At 37.1% G+C, this 19,207-nt stretch overlaps 1 protein-coding gene across 1 annotated transcript; it reads right to left on the minus strand.

The window, feature by feature from the left end:
• Positions 1-1,514: 1,514 nt before the first annotated feature.
• Positions 1,515-3,061, minus strand: LOC117982206 (uncharacterized). The gene has a single exon (XM_034968526.2). It carries the CDS (start codon positions 2,970-2,972, stop codon positions 1,515-1,517), a length of 1,458 nt encoding a protein of 485 aa, XP_034824417.1. The 5' UTR covers positions 2,973-3,061.
• Positions 3,062-19,207: the final 16,146 nt, after the last annotated feature.

Below are 19,207 nucleotides of genomic sequence, written 5' to 3' on the forward strand. Positions count from 1 at the left end.
TTATTATGGTCTCTGCTAAATAATTGGTAGGGAGTCAAGAAGGCGCCCCGGGAAAATGCCAAGAGCAAGTACCGAACGGGCGCCCTCTCGCGATTCGGCCCGTAAGTATAACCGAGAGGTTGGTGGGGCCATGGGAGGTGGAGGGTTGTCCCAAGTCTCTGCTGAATTTTATTTTAATTGTCTATGAACTTTGCGCTTATCAGTAGGTAACAAGGCTTAGGTACCTTCTATTTCTTTTACAACCTCTTCCATTACGCTGATTTATTTAAAATAGGTAGGTATATTCCGCGACAGGTTGAGATGACAATGAGGGTCATGGTATTAGGCGGGGGTATGAGGCGGGGGACGCCCCGCAAACCCACACGTTACCCGCATTGGGGTAGGGTGGGGGCTGTGCGGGTGTGCGGAGCATTCCCTCTCCGATTGCCATTTCAATTAGGGATATTTAATTTGGCTCATCCAATCCTTTTACATCTGTGCTAAAAGTTATGTTAGGGAAGTGAACTTTTTCGGATGGTTCAGGTAATAAGGCATCCTTATGTGGATTGTGCAAACCTGAAGACATGGTTGGCTACACTCAGTTAGGTTGGTGGTTACATACCTCACACTTTGCAGGGGCAGTAAATTTCAGAACGGTAAATCAAAAGCGAAGAATCCCGGAATTGAACCAGGGCTCTTATTGATTCACTAATTGAAAGACTGGGCCGGAAAGCTGCTTGAATTTTGTTTACCACTAAAATTGGCCATCTGGTCCATTTTTTAGGGTTCCGTACCTCAAAAGGAAAAACGGAACCCTTATTATATAGGAACACTTTGTTATCTGTCTGTCTGTCAAGAAACCTACAGGGTACTTCCCGTTGACCTAGAATCATGAAATTTGGCAGGTAGGTAGGTCTTATAGCAGACATTAGGGGAAAAATCTGAAAACCGTGAATTTAGGGTTACGTCGCACAAAAAAAATTAAATTGTGGTCATGAACTAAAAATTAGTGTTTTTACAAGTAAAATAACTATATCAAATAGGGTATCATATGAAAGGGCTTCACCTGAGCATTCTAAAACAGATTTTATTTATTTTTATGTATTATAGTTTTAAATTATCGTACAAAATGTCGAAAAAATACGACGGTAGTACGGGACCGTCGTTGCGCGAGCCTGACTCGCACTTGGCCGGTTTTTTGGGTATTTGGTAAAAGTATTACAATTCGGTGCACATTACCTGGACCCGCCGGACCTTTGTTATTTTGATCAAAAAGTTTTTTGAAAAAGAAATAAAAGAGGATATCGATTCTTAAAATGTTTAATGATGATTTGCTACTAGTTCTAATATTTACAAAATAAATTCTTAACAACTAATATTGCACATGAATAATCATTAAATAACAATAACAAAGTTTTGATTCAACATTTTAACAGGAATCTAACATAATCGAAAGAGTCTTAAAGATTTCTATGAATTTTTATGAATAGAAGGAAATCCCCATCAATACATCTAGAACATTATTTGTTAGACACCTATTTATGAAGGAGAGGTCCCCCATTTTGAGGGTAAAATTGTTTGTTTTTCTTATTATAGTTCTGAGTAGGTGATACGTCATCCAAGTCGCCTTCCTTATCCTGATGTGCCGTCATATGTCGGGTCAAATGATGTCTCTCTCTAAAACTTTCGTTACAAACTGGACACTTCAGTTTTTCCTCTCTTTTCCTCCTATGTGGGTCCGCAGCCGTTTCACTCTTGTGATGAGTTCTCATGTGATAAACCAAGTCCGAAGTCATTCTAAAACTTATACTGCATTTTGCGCACACATTTTGAGCTGGCAACGAAAATGCAGCGATAGTTGACGGTAAAAGGGTACTTAGAATTGCTGCTGCAGGGTTAGCGATCAAAGGATTTACCGGTTCTCGAGGAGGTCCAGAAAATTTTATAAAGTCAGGGTTCGGAGGCTGAAAATTTTGAACACCAAAAGGATAAGACGGTCCCGCCTGTAGATAAGGTAGCTCGGGTCTGAAGGGCAAAAAATTCATTTTATTAGGTGACATTTGTGGTGTCTTCGAGTATTGCTTCCCTTGGTACTCCACCGCTTTAAATGTTGCACTCGTTCTCTGTACAGGACTAGATTCAGGATAATTTGGCGAAGAAGAAGGAACGTTTTGTCCTTTGAAAAAGTTGTGACCATTAAATAAATGAGCGGGGGACAGGAGATTGTTGAAGCTTGATTTATTGTAGCTCGGTGGGGTGGAAGCGGACAGTGGTGGACTTACTGAATTCTGATAGAGAAGATTATCAGGACTGACCGATGGGTTTGGTGATCGGACACTGAAGTTGGATACTTTCGTGAACGCACTTTTCGGCGATATCTCATGGGATTTTTCTCCAAATCGACTTTCAAACCTTGCTCTTGACTGTATGCTGATAAGAGTGGGATCATCAAATATTTTGTTTTTGTATTCGGGCAAAAATTTCGGTTGCCGCGCTGCACTCTCGTTCGAGTTGGGTCGGCTTCTCGATTCAGACGTATCGGAATCACTGCAATATATGGACTTACTTGGATACTCGTCCGTGCCGACGTCAATGTTAACATCGGAACCAAAACCCGGAGATATGTTGTTGTTCATACGTCCTCGATCTTCGTCTAGATCTTTAGAATCCAATGTATTATCGTTGGAATAATCGCTATGTTTGTAAATGTCCGCCACCCTTTTAGACGGTTCCCACTCTTCTGTATTAAATAATTGTTTGGAAACACGCAACTGTCTTTCTGGCTGTGAATGGCGAACTTTTTCATCCGGCATCATTAAAAAAGCCACATCGAAAGATCGTTTCGATGCCTTCCCTTGATTGAGAACTGTTGCTTGCATGTCTGTCTTCGTGTTTTGCGAAGTTTTGGCACTTTCAATATTTAAACTAGTCTCTTTAGAGTCGGGAGACTGCTCTTTATAATTTTGATAATTGTTTTGAACGTCCATTGTCATTGTTTTCTCATTTAATTTAATCGCACTCGAAATTAAAACTTTTCTCACTTATATCGCTACGACCTGTACGGAAATGCGTGCGTACTACCCGTTAGTAACTCTGCGAATGCGAGAGTAAAGCGAGGGTGAAAAATATATAAGTGGGGTTTGAAACTACCCTTGGTAGAAGGCTTTCGAGGCGAGAGGCGGGGCCGACCGACCAATGAACGGCGAGAGAGAGGCGTGATTGGAACCGTCGGTCCAATCACTGAAGGTTCAGACGATAGCGAGCAGGAGAGCTCAATCACCGGGTCAAGATAATAATAGCTGCCGCGAATTGAGAGCGCATTGAATTGTGGTAGGGTCACCTCGACAAAGACAGTATGATATTGAAAATCGAGAACCGCTTCTTCGTATTGTATGCTTGCGAAAATGTTTCAATGGGATTTTTTTAAAAACATCTTTTGAGTTTTTACTTGTAATGTTTCACTGACTAAAATTTTTAAAAAAGAACAAATCGATTCTTACCTTCATTTTAATTTCAATACTTGTATATAGTTATAAATTTTTCGTTTTTTATCATTAGATTTATATCATTATAATTATAATTTTGCCTAATTTAAATAATCTAGTGGAATAATTTTGGAAATTCCAAATTTATCTAGCAATAATAGGTACCTACCTACCTTAAAAAACTTTTTTGTATAAAAATTGATGTTTCATGCCTTATAGCTAAAAGTTCCATTATTATCTTCTATTTATCTCCCCAAACAAGGCACTAGAAAAACTCCAACGATTATGATTGCAATAAATATGTTTTATATGTGGCATAAAAAATGATACTCCGGCTATAGGCGGCGTAACCCCCGACTGTATGGATGAGATTGCGAATAATGCTATTAACACAGACGCTTCTTCTCAAATTGATATCCTACACCATAACAACACAACGTAATCTGAACCTTAAACTACACCAGACAAAGTCCAAAATCATTTGTACAAAGCCAACGCAAGTATAGAAAACAATGACAATGTAAATTACACTTTACCTACGTTAGAATAAAGTAGAAGTTTAATCGATAGAAAGCACGTAGCAAAGTGCTAAGGAGACTCAAATGAGTTCTGTTCGGTAGTGGGTAATGATAATAAGATGGGCGCAGACGTTAAAGGAAAGCCATTTGTCAGATTTTTGCCATTTTTTGTCCATTCTTTGGGAATCTGTTCCATTTATTTTAGGTGTCGCGTTAATGAGATTCTTTAAGTCCTTAGTAATTTAGATGTTTTATGGCTGGGGAAATAGAAAATACTTTTTAGATCTACTTATTTAGTTTTTGTACGCCCAATAGCAAAACAATAATTGAACGCACATCATGTGTATAATCAAAATGCACAAAATGCTTTGAAGATTTAGGCCTATCTAGTTGTCAGCCATTTTTATGTTTTCCAAAATAGCGGCCATGCATAAAACCTGCAGGTGCAGGAAACATGTTTTCTGGTGGGTAGACTGTTGTATGATGACGCCACCAGTACGATAGCTTATACCTATCATGGAAACCTGACAATTTGGAAGAGTTTGTCTTATAAATATATATCGTAAAACTCTGAAGTGTAACTATCAAATGAGTGCGTATAACCGCCCTAGATTTATATTGTCTTTTGGCAGAGTTAAATGCTTTGAATTGATATTCAATTGTTCTCATAATCGGTCTGATCTCCAATAAATACGCCTAAGAAGTGACATATTATAATGTTTAGCCGATAAGTAATTTGTGGCACGCGATCGGGCTTAAGCCGCACGTGCCAGGGGTAGGAATATATTTTGGAGGTGATAATTGTACACTGGTGTTACCAGAAGAACGAAAGTGGTGCCCTCATTTAATTTAATTCCAACTCTTTTCGGTCGATCTACACTTGATTTTGCCTCTTACAGCTATCATATTAGTTGAAACTTTGAAAGTCAATCTGAAATAACACATTAATTATTGAACACCATTTTAAATTTACATTTATACCTTATTAAGGAATCTTAATATACCTCATCATCATCATCATCATCAACTGATAGACGTCCACAGCTGGACATAGAGGTCTCTTGTAAGGACTTCCACACGCCACGGTCTTGCGCCGCCTGAATCCAGCAGCTTCCTGCGACTCGTCTGATGTCGTGCGGTCCGACCTAGTGGGGGATCTTCCAACGCTGCGTCTTCCGGTGCGAGGTCGCCATTCCAGCACCTTGAGACCCCAACGTCTATCGGGTTTACGAACTACGAGTATGTGCGTTACCCATTGCCACTTCGCTTTGCAACCCGTTGAGCTATGTCGATTACTCTAGTTCTCCTACGGATCTCCTCATTTCTGATTTGATCACGTAGAGAAACTCCAAGCAAAGCTCTTTCCATCGCCCGCTGAGTGAACAAATTAGATTATTTGTGAGAGAACAAATTAATAAGCAATGATAATTTTCTTTTCATTATAGAGGAAGACTAGCTTATGCTCGCGACTTCGTCTGCGTGGACTACACACATTTCAAACACCTATATTATCCCCTAAAGGGTTGAATTTTGGAAAATCCTTTTTTAGCGGATGCCTACGTCATTAATAGCTATCTGCATGCCAAATTTCAGCCCAATCCGTCCAGTAGTTTGAGCTGTGCGTTGATAGATCAGTCCTTTTATATATCTAGATCACTAACGGTAGCAAAGCTTCTCGAGGGACGTAGGTACCTTGTCGAATGTCGACAAAATAAGTTAGAGATTCGATAGTTTATCGACACTGTGAGTGATGATGGTAAGCCAAAGGTCGCATCTGCGAGTTAGATTGGCAGAACGATCGCCTGTCTCCCTCGAGTTGCACACCCATCTTACAGTAGACAGATTAGTTGGTGCTGGCTGCTAATATTTTTTTTCTATTGGACACCTCTCTTGGGATCAGTTGATTGAGATACTGGGAAATCTTTACTTGGTTTTGGTTCGACTTCTTGTTTAGATTCGTTTTCTTTTTATTTTATCTCACTTTTATCATTTATGTATTGTATCACTTCGAAAGGCCTGCAACAACTATCGAATATTTTGCTCGTTTTTCTGTAAGGCAGTCAGTAGGTAATAGAATAAGCTTCGTCATTCAATATAACTTCTTTTAAATACCTATAATTTGTATACATACCTAATAAGCTGGAAAAGATTAACGGTTTTCAATATTTTGTTTTATTTGTTAGAACAGTCAGTTATAAAGTTATGGTTATCTTCTCTATATATAAAAATGAATCGCTAAATGTGTTGCTGACAGCTGAACCGATTTCGCTAATTCTTTTTTATAATATTACTTGAAGTACGAGGATGGTTCTAACGGAGAGAAAAATTTAAAAAATTGCCTGAAAAAGAGTCGACTGTTAGGCGGTACGAAGTTCACCGGGTCAGCTTGTAAATTATAATTTATACATGAATTAAATACTTAATCATCTTAGAAATTTGTTGTTTGACTTATTTCTTATTTTTATTGATACCTCTATTATGTTTTATAAATTTTATAGTGTTTTTACCTACACTTCAAGGAAATTTCATAATAATTTAAAAAACATACATATCAAAAATTGCAGACAGGCAGGGTTTAAACCTACGTCTTCTGGGTTCCGCTACTATGTATGTATTACATATAATTTGTTTCTGAATATTATAATAATATCCTATTATTAATATTCAATAATATAATGTCCAAATACATTATTGTTCTGGGTCAAAACATTAGCTTATATTGTGATTCATGGATGCAGTTAATCCTATAAATTACTACAACACCTGTACTACTAACACGTTATTAAAATATGTTTAATGCACCCCTTGTTGCTTTGAAAACTAATACCAACCTACCATATGGTATGTCGATCTAACAATAACCTATAGAATTTTACCCACCTAATAATTTAGCACTATAAAAAAAATTAATGTAACTAGCTCTGTGTCTTAGCTATTGGCAATAAGATCTATTATAGCGTGCACAATTTCAGCTGTTGCTGGAATATCTTTTGAATCATCGTGCAGTTAATCTCGGACAATAATCGTTCCCTTTCAGTAATTCTCTTAGATCAACCACCCTGTTAATCGTCCCAAACTCATTCGTGTTATATAATAATTCAAAAGGTACTTTATTTGTATCATCACACAGTTCAAAGTCTCTTAAAATTTTATTCTCACTGTCAATGTCCAGTGTAACTGCGTTGCGTTCTTTTATGTCAATACTTACTTTTTTTCTATTAACTACATCTATTGCTGTAGCATTTTGAACTTAATGATTATGTGTAGATGGTTTATTTTCAGTTTTGATTATTTTTTAATTAAATTCGTTTAAAGTTTAAACATTTTCTGCTATATTTGTATTTTTATAAGGTTTGTTTTTACAATTTTGGATATGGTGTATATGTCATGTAGCATTACAGTGGGATTTGGTGCACACTTGTTTATAAATTTTTGTAACATATGGTGTAAAAGCCGCCGTGGTCCATGGACAATACACCCCCATGCTGGTGCCCCATTACCATATGGGACGCGTTAAATGCGTTTTCAAGAGAATCGTATAGAGCTTTGAAGTCATCAAGATGTATGATGAATGATGTATTAATATGAATGTGTTCATTCATTTTTGCACAGAACAAATAGTAAAAAAATACCCCACATCAAACATATTGGCGTACCTACCTACTCACACTTAAGTGATTTTATTGAATACTAGCTGATGCTCGCAACTTCGTCCACATGGAATTAGATTTTTTTTAAATCACGTGGGAACTCTTTGATTTTCCGGGATAAAAAGTAGCCTATGTCACTCTCCAGGTCTATGTCTATACCCATGCAACCAAAACCACGTCAATCCGTTGCACCGTTGCGACGTGATTGAAGGTTAATCCAACAAACAAACACACTTTCGCATTTATAATAAGGGTAGGTACTAATCATATACCGACATCTAGACCTGAATGGTCGTGTTAAAAAAAACTTTAGGGGTGGATTAAACACACGTCAAACTTGTCTAGGTATTATATTTAAACCACGCATTTAAGTATCGCCGCATAATATTTAAGAAAAATGTCTTTGAAAACAGAAACATAGATAAGTAAGAATACTTAGTAGAAAATATAATAGTTTTTTTTAAATAGTTTTTAAATGGTACATACCTATTACTTAAAAGTTCCAAATGAGGGTATTAACAGAAAACAAAAAAAACCTTGGTATAGGACACATACAGCTCATGAAAAAATAAAAAATATAGGATTAGTGATTAGTTAAATTAACTACTTACCTAAATTTTGTACTTATGTTAGAATATTAGAAATAGTGCTTTAAATGGAAAAAAAATATGTTTACAAGTGATAACCGGTGTACTAAGGTTAGCATAACTAATTTTTATCCTATTGTTGGTGTATTTATGGTGTAAATAGAACGGTAAAATATGAAGCTGGTAAGTTTGAAAGGGGCGTCTTAGCCTGCCAAACTATGTTTAATTATATTTTTATGTGTTTATCCTAGGTTAATAGGTCATAAACTATGTATATATTTTTGTTAATTATTAATAAAGACATTTTTCAAACAAACAAACAAACAGCTCATGAAAGAAAAAGACATTGATTAAACACAGAAAAAGAAAATCCATTAGAACGAAAGAGAAGAAGGTGTAGAGACAAAAAAATGAGAACTTCCAACAATAATAAACTCTGGATGGTGTAATTTGAAGGTCGTAATGCGCCGAGTGCGCGAATAAACATTTGCACAAAGCCGTGCAATAATGCGTATTGTATTATTTGACAATGGGCCTATAGTTGGATTAAAGTGATAAGAGAATTGTATTTTTACTAGAGATCTAATATTATGATATAAGAAAAGGTACGCATAATATTATAGAATCTTATTTGCATAAGAAATACCTGTTAAGGATCTGAGGTCAATTTTAATTACATAAATTACATAATATTATTTAAAAAATGGAGGTTACAATTTAATACTCAAATTTTAAAGAAGGCATTCACACAAACAAATGCTAATATGATTAGAAATACATAATATATATCACTAGCTTATGCTCGGGACTTAGTCCGCGTGAACTACACAAATTTCAAACACCTATTTCACCCCTTAGGGGTTAAATTTTCAAAAATCCTTTCTATAATAGCTATCTGCATGCCGAATTTCAGCCTGATCCGTCCAGTAGTCTGAGCTGTGCGTTGATAGATCAGTCAGTTAGTCAGTCAGTCACCTTTTCCTTTTATATATTCAGATTAACCCACTGTACATACAATTTAACCACATACTGTTTGAAAATTTGTTACAATCACACTTGCCTAACTAGTACAACCATCAACAAAATGGATGTTAAAACATTTTGGAAATATAAATCACTGGCGAACTAACCAAGTTATGGAACAGCACAGCTGTTTTTTTTAATCACAATATTTTAGGGCAAGCTACGTATTTTGTAAAGATCTTCTTTAAAAGAATGGCATTGAATAGAATAGAATAGAATAGAATAATGTTTGTTCGAGGTATATAGGTGGTACATGGTGTAGGCAATATCGTCCTGTACAGCAGTGCAACACCTCGAACAGGCAGGCCACTCAGCTTGTGTTGAGACGTCGGGCCCCTCAGACACAAACCTCTAGAGCAAATATCTGAGGTACCAGATGCCCCAACGCTGATTTTCAGTGACCGCCTTTTAAATATTACCTAAACGTCAGTGGCATTGGTGGTTACTCTGTTGCTGCAAATGTTGAATGACTGTGTTTTCTTGCTAATAGCAAGTAATTAAGGAGCAAGAGAAGATATTAAAAAAACAACATTTATATCGATGTAAGACTAACTATGATGTATTGATTGAAGGGTTATACAGAAATAAAAAGGGAATATATTGATCGAAAGGGATTTAATTTGTAAGGAACATTTTAGTGAGTACAACGGAGAGCGGCTAGTGTAGTTAAGAGAGCGAGATAAGAGATCGCTAGAGAGAGAGAGGACAACAGATTGCCAAAACACATTTCAAACACCGTTTTTCGGCTCTGGCTACAAGCCTTTTACAGCCAAAAACATGTTAGGCTTAGTTTACACTAGTTAACCAACACTCTCCCTTAAACTAAACCTAATTACATTCCATCAAACTAAGACTACTAACAAATTTAGTAAATTTAGATATACAAAGACCTTTAGTTAATATGTCTGCTATCATATCATCAGTGGGACAATACTTTATACTTAAGATACCTTCGTTCACAACTTGTCGTATAAAGTGGTGTCGCACATCTATATGCTTAGTTCTAGAATGAAATAGCGAATTATTACACAATTTCTGAGCTGATTGATTATCATTATACATCACAATATCAATAACTTTACTACCAAGACATTCAGTTAGAAAAGTACGAACAAACAATGATTCTTTGCAAGCATCAGATAAGGCCATATATTCCGCCTCTGTGCTACTGAGAGCAACAGTTCTTTGTTTACGGCTTTCCCAGGAAACAACATTAGAACCAATTTTAAATACGTACCCCGTATAAGATCTTCTATCAATCGTATTACCTGCCCAGTCTGCATCCACAAAAGAAGTGACCTTTAAACCACTCTTTTTGAAAATTAGGCAATAGTCAAGCGTACCTTTCAAATAGCGTAAGACACGCTTGGCTGCCTTCCAGTGTACCTCACCGTGACAGTTGTTGAACTGGCTCAGCACGCTGACCACATGCGCTATATCAGGGCGCGTGCATACTGCAACATACATCAAGCAACCAATTAAATTTCTATAGTCATATTTACCTGACTCTCCCTCAATTTTGTCAAGCTTTAATCCAGTTTCCATTGGTGTCTTGACAGGTTTACAGTTTTCCATTTTGAATTTTTCTAAAATATTCTTTATGTAAGAACTCTGATCGATAGTTATTGTTCCATCTTGTTTACAAATATGCATACCTAGTATGTGATTAACGGGACCAAAATCTTTCATTTCAAATTCTTCCATGAGTTCTTGTTTTAAACTGTCTTTGTCTTCCTTAGAACAGGATGAAAAGATCAAAATATCATCAACATACAATGTTATTATTATCAAATTACCTCTGATACTCTTGACATAAACACAAGGTTCAGAACTTAGTTTCTTGAAGTTCAATTTTTGTGTTAGAACATTGTTTATCTTCTCATACCACGACTTAGCGGCTTGCTTAAGTCCGTATATTGCTTTATTTAATTTATATACCATATTTTCTTTACCTTTTATTTTAAAATTCTCTGGTTGTTCCATGAACACATTTTCTTGTAAGTCGCCATTCAAGAAAGCTGTGGTCACGTCCATATGGTCTATATCCATATTATACTCAGCTGCAAGTGCTAAAAGCATCCTTATGGTAGAATATCTTACCACAGGCGAAAACGTTTCGTGATAGTCGATTCCATACTTCTGTGTGTAACCTTTTGCCACCAGACGAGCCTTGTAACGCAGAACCTCTCCATTCAATCCCTTTTTCTTCTTAAAGACCCACTTGCATTGAACTGCTTTCTGGTTCTTTGGTTTCTCGACCAGTGTCCAACATTTGTTTTTACAAAAAGATTGATACTCATCTGCCATAGCCTTCTTCCATTGCTCAGCTTCATCGCCACTCAGCGCCTCGTGCACGGTGGCAGGCTCGTCGCTGTCGACGCCCTGTCTCGCGCAGCTCAAGTTGGCGAGCTCGGGCATATCTGAATCATAGCTGTCAGACTCTGCCATCTCGAGCGTTGAGCTTCCTGGAACATATGTTGGATCGGACGGGTCATCTGTTTCCATGAATGTTTCAGAGAGACTTTGATCAGAATCTTCCAATGAAAACACAGTTTGTCTACGATGACTGTTTTGGGAATAAACCCCCTTGGATACCTCCGACCTGTCATCAGGCTTCCTACTCTCCTCATTTTCATTAGGTGATTCTGACAAATTGGAATTGACATCATTCTGAGGATAAATAACAAAATTTTGTTGTTCAAAATTTTCATCATTTGACAAGTCATTTTGAAAATTTTCCTCTATGAACCTCACATTTCTTGCTTTTATAATTTTTGTAGGGTTCGCAGGATCAATTAGCCTATATCCTTTACTATCTTCACAGTATCCTACAAAAATTAGCTTCTTGCATCTCTTATCAAGCTTTTTACAGTTTACTATATGATTAAAAGCTTGACAGCCAAAAACACGTAGATGACTTACATTTACTTTCTTGTTGCTCCACTTTTCTTCAGGAGTCGCTCCCATCACGGCCTTGGTTGGACTTCTGTTCTTTAGGTATACTGCCGTATTGACAGCCTCCGCCCAATATCTCTGGTCCAAGCCAGCATCTAAGAGCATACACCGAGCCTTCTCCATTATGGTTCGGTTTGCTCGCTCGGCCACACCGTTCTGCTGTGGAGAATAGGGTACAGTAGTTTGATGCTGTATTCCACTAGCTTTCAGGAACCTCTGAAATTCATTATTCACATATTCACCTCCTCCGTCACTTCTTAAAACTTTAATCTTAGCGCCAGTCTGATTTTCTACAAGAGCTTTGAAATCTTTGAAATACTGAAAAGCTTCATTTTTATATTGTAGGAAATAAACAAAAGTTTTTCTTGAAAAGTCATCAATCAGCACCATAAAGTACTTGGCTCCACCGAAGGACTTCTGCAAGGGTCCACACAAGTCAGTGTGTATGAGCCCTAGGACCTCCTTTGCCCTGCTATACGATTTTGACGGAAAGGGTGTCCTTGTTTGCTTGCCTTCTATACATGCAACACAAGTTTTATAATTGCTATCATTATAATTAATGCCAATTACCATACCTTTTTTCATTAAATTCATGCTGCGAGAATTTAAGTGTCCGAGACGCTTGTGCCAGGTCTCTTGTGAGACGCTGGACGCTGAAAGTTGGCTATCCAAACCATCAGTTCCAGTTCCACTTAGTGCCACGTTGTCAGCGTTAAATGGGTCCTTTATCTGTGAACAGTCTACAAAATTCTCCCTATCTACCCCTAGAGGTGACATAACAGCGTTATCTGATGCAACATTACATACATTTTTCTTAATTAAGGTATCGAGTACATAAATACCATTAGTTTGTGTTGCAGTTGCAACTACGTTATTTTTATGAACAATTTTGCAGATTTTTTCATTAAAATGTACCTCAAATCCTTTCTTGGTCATTGCGCTAACAGATAATAGGTTAGTTGACAATTTAGGTACAAAGAATACATTTTCTATTTGCTTAATACAATTTTGCATCTGTACTTTGACATTGCCATACCCCGACGCAAACACTTTTTCACCATTCGCAACACACACTTCGATTGGACTCTTAGACACATAATCTGACATCACTGATTGATTATTGCACATATGATTAGTGCATCCACTATCTACGCACCAAACATCACTTTGAAGTTTCACGGAGAGTGCTGTGACAAGAGACTTATCTGTGCTCTTTTCCGCTTCCTTACGCTTGCCTGTCTCTGTTTTCTTCTTATTTAATGGACAATCCCGGGAAAAATGGTTCGGCTTTTTACAACGGAAACATTTAAATACCTTCTTGGTAACTAATGCAGCAGCTGACCCACCACTATTTTCATCCCTACGCAGGTTTTCTTGAAGCAATTTTCCTTTGACTATGTCACTGCAAAGTTTGACGTTTGAGTTTTCTAATGCCATTATGAGAGGATCATAGTCTGTTGAAAGTCCACTCAGCATGATGACAGCTACGAAGTCGTCTTCAAGCCCCGATCCGATCTCCGTTAATTGTTGAGAGATCTCGGTAATTTTGTTGACGTACGCCTCCATGCTTTGGCTCTCGTTTAATTTTACAGCAAATAGTGTGCGTAATAATCCTAATCTACGACACAAACCTTTATCTTCATAGGCCTTTTGAAGATTACGCCACGCCTCGTACGCCGTTGTTGCATTTCGAATATGTGGAATTGCTGCCGGCTGTACTGATAACGAAATCCGTGCCAACGCCTTGAGTTGTCTTTTCATGTCCTTTTCCCCATCGTCTCTTTCGATGCAATCCCATAATTCCTCATGGATAAGCAACATCCTCATGTGGAATTTCCAGGAATTGTAGTTTTCTATTCCTTTTAATTTTTCTATGGAAATGTGCATGGATGATGCCATTTTTTCGTCGTATACGCAGCCGTGCGCCGCCACAAATTTTCAGAAAAGTTAATTTTCAGCAGCACTCGCGTCACTGGGCCCATAACCTGAAGGGTTATACAGAAATAAAAAGGGAATATATTGATCGAAAGGGATTTAATTTGTAAGGAACATTTTAGTGAGTACAACGGAGAGCGGCTAGTGTAGTTAAGAGAGCGAGATAAGAGATCGCTAGAGAGAGAGAGGACAACAGATTGCCAAAACACATTTCAAACACCGTTTTTCGGCTCTGGCTACAAGCCTTTTACAGCCAAAAACATGTTAGGCTTAGTTTACACTAGTTAACCAACATTGATGTTTTACAAATACATGAACAAGGATCAAGATCGTTCGATCCAATGATCAAAATCGCAGCATATGCGCTAGTGGTCCGGTGCCATCTGATCGCCATAGCTGTAACGATCGCTATAGATGTAATGATCGCGCTGTCAGTGAACAGACGGACAATTATCTGCTTGTAATCAGAACTATTTACTTTGATGTGCAAATTGTGAATCGAATTGCCGATAGTGAAATATTAGCGCAGAAATTACTATTAGCGGTATCATTGATAAGTTCATGACCACTTTTAAAACATATATTAGATAGTAAGTATTAGAAAAATATTCAAGTCGACATAATTAAGAAAGTTAGCATCTTATAACAAGTCAAGCACCTATTTGGAAAAAAATGTTTGTTACATTTTAATTTGCGGTTAGCCAAGCCATAGCTTACGGACGCGTCCCATAGTTTGTTTCACGCTTTAACCTTGTGTTTTGTTTATTTATTTATTTTAAATAGTTGTAATACCTAGCTGTAAATTATTAACTACCCATATCTTATGTTTGGGAAGGCACTGGCCCCTAAGACATGGGATTTCCTAGTTTAGGGGTCAGGATTCCAGAGAGTTGATTACTGTACTGAGTTGTTTAAATTAAAAAATAAAAATAAAAAAAAATTTGTACCTATCCGTAGATGAATATTTCAAAAAGATTTAATTTCCAATAAAATAAAAAAAACTTGCAAATATTAGATGGCTAGATTAAAAAACAAACTGAATGGCCAAAAATGCATTTTCAGAATGTGATAAAGTACCTACCTATCGTAAATGATTGTATTAAGTACATCACGCAAGAAAGAAGATTGGTTGGTGACTTCAAATGCTTAGCGTCTACTGAGATTTTTGTCTCTATCATTTGTGTGGGATTACGTAAAAAAGAGAGCGCTATACTAACTTTTTTCCAGGGATACAGTATAGTAGTGAATATTAATAATTATTAGTAGGTTTGAACATAATCTCTAATTAGATTAAGTTTTATGAGTTTATTTTTCTCCAATAGAACAGAAGTTTACTTAGATGAGAAACTAAAATATGTATATGGCTGAGTTTATTGTGGGCTCTTCTCAGACTTGGGCGCGTTTGGAACCCTCGTAGCTTTAGTTTTCAGTACGTAATTAATTATCACCACTATATCATCTTACAAATTAACAATTTTGACCATCAGTAAGTGTAGGCAACAATATGTTGCGGGTTACGTAATTTCAATAAATAATTTGACTTTGACTTTGACTATATTGTAGAAAACATACCTAATCTATACAGGTACGCCGACGATATACAATAATGCAAAACATTAGGTATACGTCTTAAATTAACAAACTATTGTTTTTGACAGTGCTTTAAGAGAAGACCAATCGCAACTGAAGTTTGCCATTTCACCTTGAAACTAGCAATTTTTGTTTTGACGTTTGGTTTTGGCGCAATTTATTGACATTTAATCAGATACTAACACGCAGACTTTAGTACTTTTACGTACTAGGGTAAAGGACTCCAGTAAATGAACGAATAAGGACTAGCCTGTCTTTGACCTAAAATTAAAGTTATTTATTCAAAGTTAAAGCATTTTCGCGATTTTTCAATTGTTTCCGCCTTAAAAACTATTAAGTAATGAAAACGATTTTTCTTTTAATGTGTCTAACTGCTCATTTGATCCTGGTATACAAGTAGCAGAGTCAGCTACTCGGCATCAAGTTCCACAAAGTACAAAGAGACGTTTCAACCACAAGTGGGGTGCGCAATACGAGCAGCATTTACTCGCCATATGCACTCCTGGGCTTACCGTTTACTCAAGGGACCATCCCTTGCTAATGAAAGCGACGGTAATAGGGCGTTTGTAATTGTTGGATTCTATTCCTCAGAGGAATATTTAAGGGAAGACCGTGCAGTGGCCAGTGATATTATCTAAATATATAAAAGGAAAAGGTGACAGACTGACTGACTGACTGACTGATCTATCAACGCACACCTCAAACTACTGGACGGATCGGGCTGAAATTTGGCATGCAGATAGCTATTATGACGTAGGCATCCGCTAAGAAATTATTTTTGAAAATTCAACCCCTAAGGGGCTGAAATAGGGATTTGAAATTCGTATAGTCCATGCGGACGAAGTCGCGAGCATAAGCTAGTTTTTTTCTATATTTAAATTGAAAATTCAGCTTTGCATTTGGTCTTTTTCGACCGGTGTAATGATGGAACCAATACTTTAAATATATGAATAACTAGCTTATGCTTGCGACTTCGTCCGCGTGGACTACACAAATTTCAAACCCCTATTTCACCCCCTTAGGGGTTGAATTTTCAAAAATCCTTTTTTAGCGGATGCATGCTAAATTTCAGCCCGATCCGTCCAGTAGTTTGAGCTGTGCGTTGGTCAGTCAGTCAGTCACCTTTTCGTTTTATATTGGGCTGAAATTTGGCAAGCAGATAGCTAATATGACGTAGGCATCTGCCAAGAAAGGATTTTTCAAAATTCAACCCCTAAGGGGATGAAATAGGGGTTTGAAATTTGTGTAGTCCACGCGGACGAAGTCGCGAACATTAGCTAGTATTATTATATTTTATCATCGTTTTCGTCCATCACTGTTCCATCCCCGATTCTTGCTAAATACAATCGTATATCTTTTTAAGGCAGCGGTCCGGCCGCCGGCGAGAAAACGACTAACGAGAAAACGACTAACTATCAGCGATTTTCTCTCTCAAGAAACGCACAATAAATGTACATTCCGTGTAAACGAAAGAGATGCATATATCAATAGTTGCTCTCTGACGACTCGCTTTACTAGCTTTATCGCTGAGCGACGAGAAAATAAACTCGCTCAGCGATATTCGTTCAGCGATGCTCGCTCGCTTAAACACGCTCGGTTTGCACAGGACTGAGCGACCGCGGGCGAATAGCGCGAGTACTCGTTCGTCGCACTTGAACACTCGCTTATAGCCCGGCGACAAAACTATCGGAGCTACACACTTGCTTCCCGCTGATCGCCAACTCGTTTAAGTTTCTAGTTCTACTCGTTTTTCTTTCATCGTCGGCGGTCGGACCACTGCCTAAGAAAATCGATACCCCAACCGCATCCACACTAAGCTCATAAACGCTTCGAAGGCCATATGTCGCGAAAAATTCTACTATAATTGCATTAGGTTACCCCAAGTCGAGTGCTGCTTTTAATTATGACGACCCACTTAGACATATGTGGTGCTGAGGGGTTTTTTGATGTTTGGAAAGTTGGTTGAGGTCAAATCTGATAAAATTTCGTGTAAAAGTTAAATGAAGTTTTTTGTGCAAGTCGGACTTGCATAATGCATATCGAGGTTTTTTATGTAAAAGATAAGTGTACTTTTTGTTGCTTGACTTATATCTAATTGCAAATGTATCTACCTATGTTTGTAATAGTGAAAAAAAAGTGATATATTATAACTACAATTTAATAATTTTCGGATTTTCCTTTCTCTTTTTCTAAAGATTTCGTTTGACAATCTTATTTAAATGTACCTAAAAGGAAAAGCTGTCACATGCACAGCTCAAACTACAGGACTGATCTGGTAAAAATTTGGCATGGAGATAGCTATTATGACGTAGACATCCGCTTAAAAAGTTTTGAAAATTCTACCCCTAAGGGGGTAAAATAGGGGTTCGATATTTATGAAGTCGCGGGCCTAAGCTGATAGACTTCTAAGCTTGATTATGTTTTTATAATTTTAATCGTGTTTTACCTACACTTCAAGGAAATTTCTAAAATAATTTTGAAAACATTATTTAGAAATATTTAAAGGTTTCTAAGCTTGATTATTTTACAGCTCTAAGGAATTTTAGAGCTAAACTGTATTTGATATTAATTCCAACTTGATACTTGATTGATCGGCATTGGGCCGGCAATCAAATCGAGATGATGAGTATATACACCCTTTTGTCAATCTTCAAGAGTTCAATCTTGACCAAAAATTCTTTATTTTTATATCGAAGCTTTTTGATTTTTCTCCAACAAAAGTAGAATAGAAAAGTGTGTTCAGAAGCTAAAAAAATAAGATTCTCCTTTGCGAACAGCAGACAATATGAGCGTGAAATATGGGTTCAAGAAATCCTGCTCCCTGAACAACGGACGAAATAAATGAAGAGAAAAAGTAAAAAAAAAAAAACAATAGCCGACAGGAAACGCCGCGTGAATAAGTGCTCCATTGTAGCGGAGTGTTTTCTTTAATATTTTCCCTTCTTTTGGTTAATAAATTTAAAATGAGGCTTCTTTTGTTTGTAATTAGTTATTTTTAGGATTCCGTACCTCAATAGGATCACTTCGCTGTCTGTCTATCTGTCCGTCCGTCCATCTGTCGTGTCACAATGATTCTAGGTTACATGCAATCTATATATATAAAATTCAAAGTCCTGACTGACTGACACAGATATCAACGCACAGCCTAAACCGCTGGTCCTAAAGACATGAAATTTGAAGGGTATATTCTTTGTAAAGAGTAGGTATCCACTAAGAAAGGATTTTTCGAAATTTCACCCCTAAGTGGGTTAAATGGGGGATGGAAGTTTGTATGAAAGTCGGTCATTTTTCAAGTTATTTGCATGAAAATTGGTATTTGGGTTTTCGGTTACAAATGAAGAAATATGTGTCTCAGGATTTTTGGAAAATATGCCCATAAGGGTGGTAAAATAGGGGATGTAAGTTGTATGTGAAATAAACGCACAGCCTAAACCGCTGGTCCTAAAGACATGAAATTTGGAGGGTATATTCTTTGTAAAGAGTAG

The sequence above is a fragment of the Maniola hyperantus genome, chromosome 5 (assembly GCF_902806685.2).
Source record: "Maniola hyperantus chromosome 5, iAphHyp1.2, whole genome shotgun sequence".
Classification (NCBI taxonomy): domain Eukaryota; kingdom Metazoa; phylum Arthropoda; class Insecta; order Lepidoptera; family Nymphalidae; genus Maniola; species Maniola hyperantus.